At 34.2% G+C, this 11,183-nt stretch overlaps 2 protein-coding genes across 3 annotated transcripts; both read right to left on the bottom strand.

Annotated features, from left to right (window-relative positions):
• Window positions 1-21: 21 nt before the first annotated feature.
• LOC123886147 (protein FAR1-RELATED SEQUENCE 11-like) lies at window positions 22-3,004 on the bottom strand. Its single transcript, XM_045935485.1, has 4 exons — window positions 2,150-3,004; window positions 1,411-1,821; window positions 312-1,219; window positions 22-230 (listed from the first exon to the last, which is right to left on the bottom strand). Exons 1-4 carry the CDS (start codon window positions 3,002-3,004, stop codon window positions 197-199), a joined length of 2,208 nt encoding a protein of 735 aa, XP_045791441.1. The 3' UTR covers window positions 22-196.
• Window positions 3,005-4,227: 1,223 nt separating this feature from the next.
• LOC123883641 lies at window positions 4,228-10,910 on the bottom strand. 2 transcript variants are annotated; one of them, XM_045932539.1, is made up of 9 exons: window positions 10,439-10,910; window positions 8,835-9,698; window positions 8,338-8,565; window positions 7,936-8,234; window positions 7,611-7,850; window positions 7,107-7,284; window positions 6,897-7,022; window positions 5,228-5,637; window positions 4,228-4,429 (listed from the first exon to the last, which is right to left on the bottom strand). In XM_045932539.1, the coding sequence occupies exons 1-9, from the start codon at window positions 10,451-10,453 to the stop codon at window positions 4,312-4,314; spliced, it is 2,478 nt and encodes an 825-aa protein (XP_045788495.1). In that variant the 5' UTR covers window positions 10,454-10,910; the 3' UTR covers window positions 4,228-4,311. The 2 variants fall into 2 exon arrangements, with proteins under 2 accessions (XP_045788495.1, XP_045788494.1); XM_045932538.1 differs by lacking the exon at window positions 4,228-4,429 and having other exon boundaries at window positions 4,884-5,637; window positions 10,439-10,906.
• Window positions 10,911-11,183: the final 273 nt, after the last annotated feature.

Here is an 11,183-nt window from a genome sequence, read left to right as displayed (position 1 = left end):
TCAATTAAATAGAACTATAAGACTAGTTAATGAAAAGCAACTTAGTACTTTTATCCAATGATATAGTCAACACTATATCATTGTATTATAGCTACTACTCCCACTACTAAAACCACACCAGAAAACATGAAACACATCTCTGTTGAATTACTATCATCACTTTTATCCATTACATCCTCGAAGCCTTTTTTGACTATTAATTAGATGAATTTCTCCAGCCCTTTTTGAACCTATCATAAGAAAAACAAACAGTCAATATTAGCATTGAAAAAAAACAAACAATTCATTCTTTTCATTCAAGTAAAACTTACACATTAGGTGATTCATTAGGCAACATGTCATTATGTTTCCTTTTGTTTGGACAATTCCGTGTGTCATGGCCGGTTGCACCACAATTCGGAAAAAGACAATGGCGAATCTTGGTTGCAGCTTCAACTCCTCCTTTTGGCCTTGATCGTTTTGGTCGACCTTTGCTTTTGGTTCTAACTGGATTTCCAACATCACATTCATCATTATTTGAAACAACTTCAACTACTACTTTTGCCTTTGAACCTTTTGGTCGACCTTTGCTTCTAGTTCTAACTGGAATTCCAACATCACATTCATCATTATTTGGAACAACTTCCAAACCAATTTGATCTTCATGACTTTCGGACATTCCTTTTATCTCTCGGATAAGATCCTCCAACCCTTTAGTAGCAATTTGTTTCCGTTCTTTTGTTTTTAAAGATTCATATTCAAGACATTGAATCAGAGAATGAAACTCAGAAGAGGAGACATCATTGTTGTTTACTATGTGCCTAGATCTTGGGATCAATGAACTTTCACGTCTCCATCGAAAAGGAAGATACTTTGAAGGTATGTGAAAATAATTTTTCATTAGAAGCACTCGAATAGCATGCCTGCACAATATTCCAGAAAACTCAAATTCCTTACAAGAGCAACGAATTGATTCTTGACTTTCTATCCAAGTTACAAGACGACCTCCATCATCTTTGGTGTGATGCTTCACAATAAAAGAGCCACTGTTTGTTTCAGTTGCAGCGTATTTTGTAGATAACTCAATCTCAATTTGAATCAACCCAAAAGCATAAGGTGTGAGTATAGATGCAACATGTTCCTCCATTGGAAAACTTGTTTTAAGTAGATGATTATGATACTTTTGACGCATTCTTGCTTCCTCTCCAACTTGATTCCTAATTTGGACAGCAACACCAACCTACCAAAAATACAACAATAGTTGAGTAAGATCATAACTTAGTAGGATCATAACTTTAACACCAATTCAGTACTTTTATCCAATGATATAGTCAATACTGAAACAGAGTACTTGAGTAAGATCATAACTTGCATAAAAACAAAAAGTTAAGTTCATACCCTAGTAATAAAATCAGTCAAACTTGTTTTGGCATCCAAGAAGTGTTTTATATATGAATTTATCGATTCCGAACGTCCAGTTGTTGTCATCCCAGCAAAAAAAAAGTCCTTCAAATAAGGTAGAGCCCATCGTTGGCGAAGAGAATACAACAATTTAATATGTATATCGTTACTTAGACCAAATTGTGCAACCATGGATTTCCAATATTGTTCAAAATCATCTTCACAATCTAAATGGTACACCTTGAAAAACTCAGATTTAAAGTCATTATATCTTGCACCTAATACAAACGAAAACCAACTTGGCAACTTTGCCAAGATGTGCCATATGCAAAATGCATGTTTTGTGTTCGGAAATTCATTTGCAATAGCTTCTTTAAGCGAGGGATCTTGATCTGTAAGAATTGTTTGTGGATTCTTTCCTTTGACAAAAGCTAGGAAATTCTGAAAATATTGAAATAAGATATTAACAGTCAAATTTCAGAATTGAAACACAAATCTAATTACTCTTGTACACTGAAACCATTACTCTTGTAAAATGGTTTCAGTAAGTTATACATTGAAACCATTTGTCTTGTTGAATGGTTTCAGTGTACAATTGTGATAAAAGGTTCAGACAAACTTCCACTAGTTGAAAGAAAAGTCAATTTAATGAAACCACATCCCCATGTGGTTTAATGAAAGCCAGAATTGAATAACAAATCTAATTTAAATAGATATTTACCTTTAAAGCCCATGTGAAGGAAGAAATCTTCTCATTTCGTAATAGAACACAACCAAAAAAAACTGAATTCCCATGATTGTCAACTCCAAGCCATATTCCAAGTGGCATATCATAACGATTTATTCGATAAGTAGTATCAAAGACAACCACATCCCCGAAAGATTCATATGCACGGATTGAATCACCAAATGCCCAAATAATGTGTTCCAACTTCTTATTCTCATCTATTGTGTAATCATATTGGAAGGCATCATCTAACTCTTTCAACCCTTTACACAATTTCAAGACATCTAAAGCATCATTTTGTTTGTCAATACCATTTTGGTTTTGAAGGAAATTCCTAATATCTTTATCCATAAATGGTAGACTACCTACATCTATTCCTTTCTCTAATTCAAGCAATCTCATTGTGACATTAATGGAACAACCAGCTTTATGCATCATTAGTATACGGTTTTGGTCAACAACCGGGATGTTACGATAAGCAGGGAGAAATTGAACCTCTTTCTCATCTAACAAATCATGGTTGTGGACATTGTTGAAATATATTACCACCCATTTTTCTTCCGACCCAATTGTCTCTTTAGCAACCACCAATCTCGCACTACAACTACACCTTGAAGCTTTCCGTTTCCTTTGACTTTCCAGTTCATTAACTTTGACTGGTTTAGAAACCCCGGATCGATGGCAAACGAACTCTCTTTTGTAAACTGTTTCTGGATTTCCCTCATCAGTAGTGTTTCTATAAACGTGATGACGTCTAATTGAGAAACCACTTCTTTGTGCAAACGAAGAGTAAAAATTATAAGCATCATCATCACTATCAAATATTTGAGGGAAATCAACATTTGTAAGAAGTTCAATTACATCAATATCAACTTCATCCCTTACTTCAGTCGACATGTCTAATCTTATAGTTTAAATCTGAACATATCAAAGTAATAACATATCAATTCATAACTCAAAAATCATATGAACTCAAAATCAGCACAAAAAAAACCATAAAACAGATCAAATAAAATGCATCAATTATCTGAAACCATTATACCATCAAAATGGTTTCAGAGTACAACAATCTGAAACCATTCTACCATCACATAATTTCATAAAATCAAAATAAACGCACAATTTCATAGTTCATGAAAAATAAACAGGAGCATAAATCATGCACATATAGCAAACGAAACGCATGTATGATTGTTGCAGAAATCACATAGATGATTGTTCATGAGAAAACAAACAGGAGCATGTATGATTGTTGCAGAAATCACATAGATGGGAACGAAACACATAAGTTTAACTAATCAATATAGCAAACATACGAATATTTGGGATGGTGATGGTGATTGCACGACGATGAACCTTGGCGTAGCTTGTTTGGCGATGGTGATGGTGATTACACGATGATGAAGATGATGATGACGGCGATGGTGAAGAGTTGGGTCGCGATTTGGGGGCGCGTGTGGCGCGTTGATTTGGGCTTCTACAGTAATCGTGTTCTGTAGAAATAGGGGGCTCAGTTACAATGACATCACTGCCCTTCTATATCCTTCTAATTAATTAATAGTTATTGGGGTATTTGTGTCTAACTCAAAAGGTGCACCTTGCTAACTTAGACCTAACTAGGGTCTAAGTTAGAAAAATTATTTATATTTATATTTTATTTAGTTATTTTTAATTTTATTTTAATTTTTTTGGGCTTGGCGGGCCGGCCCAAAAGTGTATATGTAACTGAAACCATTTAACAAAAAAAATTAAATTTCGAAAGTGACGAAAGGTTTTTTCAAAATTAAATTGAGATAATTTTCAAATGGGTTTGCTTAATAGTTAATGTTGTTCAAATGCATTTATAATTAAGTTGAGAAAGATTAAAATGTAACTGAAACCATTTTTCAAGAGTAATGGTTTCAGTGTATAACGTACTGAAACCATTTATCAAGAGTAATGGTTTCAGTTAATATGAGTTCTCATCTTTATAAGTTACCTATTTCAAAAACTGAGTTGATAAAATATGCCTTCATATACATTACTTGCGTTGATAAGTTATCTATTCCAAAAACTGAGTTGAAACCATTACATCATGTATATGTGAAATATGCCTTCTCCACCAAGTTGGGAATTAAGACATGAACCACCAATTCTTCATACACCAACTCACATGTCATAGACTGAACAATGAATACATAAAAAATTTTCATCCTAGTCAGAACCTAGACATCATGTTGCAGCTTTTGAGCCATTTCTTCATAGTAAGAAGCTGCTTGGTTTACCACATATTCCACTTTTGAATTGCTGCTGTGAGTTAAAAGTGTGGAGCATATTTCAATCCTCAAATCCATTAGCTTTGCCACTTTGTCTTGCTTTTTGAGTTTGGTGCACCTTTGTCTAACTCAAAAGGTGCACCTTGCTAACTTAGACCTAACTAGGGTCTAAGTTAGAAAAATTATTTATATTTATATTTTATTTAGTTATTTTTAATTTTATTTTAATTTTTTTGGGCTTGGCGGGCCGGCCCAAAAGTGTATATGTAACTGAAACCATTTAACAAAAAAAATTAAATTTCGAAAGTGACGAAAGGTTTTTTCAAAATTAAATTGAGATAATTTTCAAATGGGTTTGCTTAATAGTTAATGTTGTTCAAATGCATTTATAATTAAGTTGAGAAAGATTAAAATGTTACTGAAACCATTTTTCAAGAGTAATGGTTTCAGTGTATAACGTACTGAAACCATTTATCAAGAGTAATGGTTTCAGTTAATATGAGTTCTCATCTTTATAAGTTACCTATTTCAAAAACTGAGTTGATAAAATATGCCTTCATATACATTACTTGCGTTGATAAGTTGTCTATTCCAAAAACTGTTGAAACCATTACATCATGTATATGTGAAATATGCCTTCTCCACCAAATTGAGAATTAAGACATGAACCACCAATTCTTCATACACCAACTCACATGTCATAGACTGAACAATGAATACATAAAAAATTTTCATCCTAGTCAGAACCTAGACATCATGTTGCAGCTTTTGAGCCATTTCTTCATAGTAAGAAGCTGCTTGGTTTACCACATATTCCACTTTTGAATTGCTGCTGTGAGTTAAAAGTGTGGAGCATATTTCAATCCTCAAATCCATTAGCTTTGCCACTTTGTCTTGCTTTTTGAGTTTGTTCCAATTTTTGAAAGAGTCCATTGAGGTCTTACTGTCACCTTCCCATTCAGCTAGGAACTTCATGCAGAAAACTCCGCAATTGTCTTTGTCTGGTTGACTTGGCATTTTGGGAGTTTCCCACTTAAATTTGCTGAAGTCGAAAGGAATTGTCAGTTTCCAATGCTTATACAATTCTATGACAAATGCCTCGACTTCCTTAAACCAGACATCAAACATCTTCTTGTAAGTGGTTGGTTCTCCTGACTTCACAAGGAACCTCTCTCCATTAATGCTATTCAAGAACTGGAATGTGCAGCTTTTGAAATTAACAACAAAGCACACATAGTGACTTCCTGGATTACCAATGAGTGCTGGTGTCATGATCTGTTTCAAAGCACATATAAAAAAAGGAACAGAAGTGAGCAGACAAACACAAATTATGATACAAAGTCAATAGAGTAATTAAAACCTAATTAACCATAAGACATTGAAACCATTCAACAAACTTGCAGAACAGGTGAAAATGTACCATCTAGCAGTTAAACTATCACAATTTATCAAAAAGAAGATAACATAAAGAGAAATGTAACATTGAAACCATAAGTATGGTTTTATGGTTTCAGCAAGTTATAAACTGAAACCATTTACCAAGAGGAATGGTTTCAGTGTATAAACTACCCCATAAAAGAGATAATAAATCTTAATCAAAATCCAACAGTGTATTAAATGTCCAAACATATATAATGAGTTGCAGCGGGTTCTGGAACTCATCAAAAAAACATATATAATTGCGGTGCGATGCGGTTGCGGGTGCGGTAGCTACCGCATCAGCAATTGGGGAAAGCAATTTCAGATGCAAGTAAAAATGCAACCATTATCAGTAGTTCCATGTTCACTCTATCCTTTCAAATTCAGCTTAGTGAGAAATTAGACCTAGAACCATTCAGAAAAAAGCTTGACAGAACAATATTACCCATAAAAGATGAAGTAATCTAACTTTATCCACCTCTCCCCAAAATAGAAGTCATGCATTAACCAGAAAAAAGTTCATCCTATATGCAAGCTATTCTATAATAGATGACCCATTTCCTCAGTCATTCATCATTCCTCAAAGACACGCTAAGCAACAAAACCTAGCTAATATTACAAAATACTGGATCATCATGAAGTTGGATCAGTAAAACTACCTTTTGGCACTACCTTTTGGCACAATGATAATGAGCATTTAACTAGCAGTAGATAATTATAAACAAAAAGTTCCATTCCAAAAAAAAAAACTCCATTCATCTAAAAAAATTTAGGCTGTAGTTTCTAAAATTCAAATCCTTGCTGATTTTAAGATATGTTACACTATAAAAACGGCCAAGAATTACCCAAAAGTGTCACCTAGTGAGCCAATACTGAGACAACAAAAGCAGGGAACTTCGGACCACTTGAATATGCAATTTAAAATCATGATTTCATTGGTTTTGTTAAGTTATCTTGTAACTACGATTCACAGTTCACCCATTAAATTTATGAATGGAGATTATGCCTAATTTGAAGCTTATTGCGATTGGTAAGAATAATAAATTCCGTGTTTCTCATCCCACATTATGGTGGCATTAAAACAATACGTGAGTAATAGTCGGGGAAGGACTTACGTATTCTAGTTTAGTGGGGTCAATTTTCTTCCAATTCAGGTATTTGAACCATTTAAGCTTGTTAACAAAGCTTTCGAATGCACTTGCTTGATCCATTTCCAATGCACCGGGTCTTTCCAAGTTTTCCTGTTTACATGAAATGGGTAAAATCATTTCCAAAAAAACTTAAAAGGAAGTAAACTATTAATATTCATGGGATATAATGCATACATGATTGACATATCGTGTAACTAGCCTTCTCATTACTCCGTTACGTTGGTCCCAATTCAAGCAATTCACCCAACTGTTGACAACAAAGCAATCCACCCATTCATCCTTGTTTAGGGTCCACAAATCACATCGTTGAAGAGAGAATTTATGAAATCCAGAGCAGTAGAGAATTTCCGACCTATATAAGTGAATTAAATTATATATAAGGATTACAAAAGACAGTATATAAGGATTACATTGACACTATAAGTATGGTTTTATGGTTTCAGTAAGTTATACACTGAAACCATTTACCAATACTAATGGTTTCACTGTATATTTGTTTCTATCATATGTAGCTAGTCATGTGTATATGTGTTTAAATTAGAAAGAACTACAATCTAATAGAAAGAACTGCAATCTAATTGTTTACAAAAGACATTATAATTGAATAAAATTATATATAAGAATGTCCTAGATATATAATTATTTAGTTACTTTAACATTTATTTTCTAATGACTTACTTATCAAGTGCAGTGCTCCAAGCAAAGGTGGATACGTCTTTCTGCAACTTAGATGCAGTTGACTCATAAACAGCATCATCATAAGGACTTGTTAAGTACTTTGATTTTTTGACTGCTCGTCTACGGTCAAGGTATGTACGATCCTCCATGACTTGATTCTTCCTCCTTTTTGGCTTCGTGGTGACCTCTTGACCCAGGTCTATAATTTGATCTGGCAACACAATTCGTAAGGGTGTTGGCCTGTCAAATTGATCACATAACTATTAGTTTGCAGAGTTTAATTAATACGTTTATTGTCAAGAATTTAAAAAATGTTGCCTCTTACTCTATAATATCCTGCTGCTCCTCCACCGGATCCTTCTGCTCCTTCATTGGATCTTCTTTTTTACTTCTTGAACCTTCAGGGGCATCAAAAAATTCCATATCTACATCAAACTCTTCTTCTTCACTACTTGGATGCTCATCATTTTTTTTATCAACTCCACATCCCACATCCTTTGTCTCATTTGCCTCATCCTTCTTCTCATCTTTCTCCTCATACTTCTCCTCATCGCCTTTCTTATCCTTCTTCTCATCATTTTTCTCTTCCTCCATTTCATCAGATTTCTCCTCCTTTTTGTCTCCCTTCAAAAGGCCGTTAAATGGTTTCAGGCAAATAAGTTTAATTATAATGGTTTCAGGCAAAATATTGCATTAAATGGTAGTTATATCGTTATTTTTCTCTCACCTTAGATAGTGGACATGTATCAGCATCAAAACCCAATACTACCGGTCCTTCATTAGTGGCATTCAGTCGTGTGACCCCAGCTGTCAATCCATTCTCGAGTCCCATAACATCATAGACCTTCTGAAGATCTTGGTTTGCCATCTTCACATCCCAATCACGAAGTGATGGGTGCTTGTATTTCCCAGTCAGAAATGGGCTTCTCTTCCCCATTTTATCCAAGTAGTTAATCTGCACAATAAAATCATACATAATCAGTTGTTCTAAAAATACAACTTATTGAAACCATTTATCAAGACTAATGGTTTCACTGTATAACATACTGAAACCATTTATCAAGACTAATGGTTTCAGTGTATAAACTATTGAAACCATTTAACAAGACTAATGGTTTCAGTTTGTAACTTATTGAAACCATTTAAACAGAAATTCAGAAATTCATCTCTATACATATTGAAAAACGTATTAACATAATATGAATTTATATATAGAATTATTACCATGAGGAAGTGAAAATCCGCCAACGGATTTGCAACTCCTGGACTTTGGAGGCCTTCTTTCATATACTCAAGGATGTGTGAGCACCAATTGTGGGATAATGCGGTGGCTGCATCTACTAATATGTGGGCATACTGTAGAGATACATCGCTATGGTTAGTGGGGCACAATAGGTTGTGAATTATGTAACATATTGCACCCTTCACCCAAGCGGTTGCTTTCTCAGTTGTATTCAATACTCTCTCCAATTCTACCACCTTCACAAATGGAGAAGAATTTTCGGTCAGTCCTAATTCTCTCCTCAACCTATTTATCGCTGCATCCGAGCAAAGATCGGTGTTTATCTTCTTTCCCACCATTGGAAGCTCATAGACGCGGTGGACGTCATCCTGTTTCAATTCGAGCACCTCTGTGTTTCTCAATCTGATCCACATGTGATCTTTCTCAAAATTATTCACTATCCAATCCACAAAGAATGTGTGGATCCTAGTCCAGTTGCATATGTGCAACATTCCTCCAAACCCAAATTGATTCAATTCCTCAACTATCTTCTTTTTAAATTTTTTTGTATTCACGGATTGCATAAGGATGTAGACCTTAGGAATACTCATTTTGTGCCTCAACCTCTGATCAGGCTCAGTAACTTCCTTCCGCTTTTTCCCCTTTACTTTTTCACCATCATCTGAACTTCCTTCATCATTTTGTTGATGCACAGTTTTTTTATACTGCTTCTTTTCATTCGCTTTTGTCTGTTCTATTTTCCCCTTCAGTTGTCTAGAAGGACGCGATGATGAAGCCTTTGAGTCATCGGACTGTGTTAGTCCAAGGCTGAAGGTTGGTGCGTCTACAACCTTAGATTTTTCAACCTGCATCAGTGAAAATCATTCCCACATCAATAAGATAATCAATAATGCAGAACAACAGTACTCAGAGAACACATCCGATATACAAAACACCTAAAAAATGAGAAACATAACATTGAAACTATAAGCATAGTTTTATGGTTTTGATAGTTTGTTTTTGAAACCATAATACTTGCCTAATGGTTTCAAGCAAAATCAATACAAGCTAAATTCAAAATACTTACATAATGCTAAATTCCAAAATTAATACAAGGTAGTAGAATATCAGAATCAAAATAAAAAATGTAGCAGCATATCAAAAACCAAAATACTTGCCTAATGGTTTCAGGCAAAAACAACATTCATGCTTATCAGATTCAAACTCAAAATCAAAATCAAAGTTTATCAGAATCAAAATCAAAATATTTGCCTAATGTGAAACCAAAATACTTGCCTAATGGTTTCAGGCAAAAACAACATTCATGCTTATCAGATTCAAACTCAAAATCAAAATCAAAGTTTATCATAATCAAAATCAAAATATTTGCCTAATGTGAAACCAAAATACTTGCCTAATGGTTTCAGGCAAAAACAACATTCATGCTTATCTGATTCAAACTCAAAATCAAAATCAAAGTAGAATATCAGTTTCAAATTCAAAATGTAAATAGCATATCAGAATCAAAGTTAAACATATTCAAGCATGCAAAATTATCAAACCTAATTCTGAAATCAAAATCAAAGTAAATATTCATTGTGTTAACCTGTTTTCTTTTCATTGCTTGGTTCGTTCAGTGATGAATGTTGAACGACGGTGAATGATGAATGATGATGTTTGAAGATGAAACGCACCAACTCGACGGAGATGGTGAAGAGGAAACGGTGACGTTATGTTCTTGCGATGGTTGATGACGATGGTGAAAAGGAGAGAGTGCGATTTCTGAGCAGAAAGGTGAATATGAGGAGGTTTTGGGTTTCCGGTGAGGATGAAGATGGTATGGTTTGCGAGATTACGGCGAGATTTTGCGAAAGGATAAGAGTTGGGTTGCAATTTGGCGGCGCGTGTGGCGCGTTGATTTGAGAAACAAATCTAATTGTGTTCTGTAAAAATGGGGGGCGCGAAAAGAAGAGCTATGGGGGGCGCGCTAAAAAAACAGTTACAATGACATCACTACCCTTCTATACCCTTCTAATTAATTAATAGTTATTGGGGTATTTTTGTCCAACTCAAAAGGTGCACCTTGCTAACTTAGACCTAACTAGGGTCTAAGTTAGAAAACCCCTATATATATATATATATATATATATATATATATATATATATATATATATTGATGATACGGTTTTGATATTATTTTCTTTGTCATTGAATTGTATATTTAATGAGTATCAAAGAGGTGATACGGTTTCTATTTATATGACGACATTTGCTATAACGATTGTATTGCAGTAAATATATTTATTTTTTTTGTTAATTGATTAAATGTTAATCAATTAATTCTTAGAGGT

This window comes from Trifolium pratense, linkage group LG5 (genome assembly GCF_020283565.1).
Source record: "Trifolium pratense cultivar HEN17-A07 linkage group LG5, ARS_RC_1.1, whole genome shotgun sequence".
NCBI lineage: Eukaryota > Viridiplantae > Streptophyta > Magnoliopsida > Fabales > Fabaceae > Trifolium > Trifolium pratense.
The sequence above is the reverse complement of the archived record's forward strand: the minus strand, read 5'-3'. Positions and strand labels throughout refer to the sequence as shown.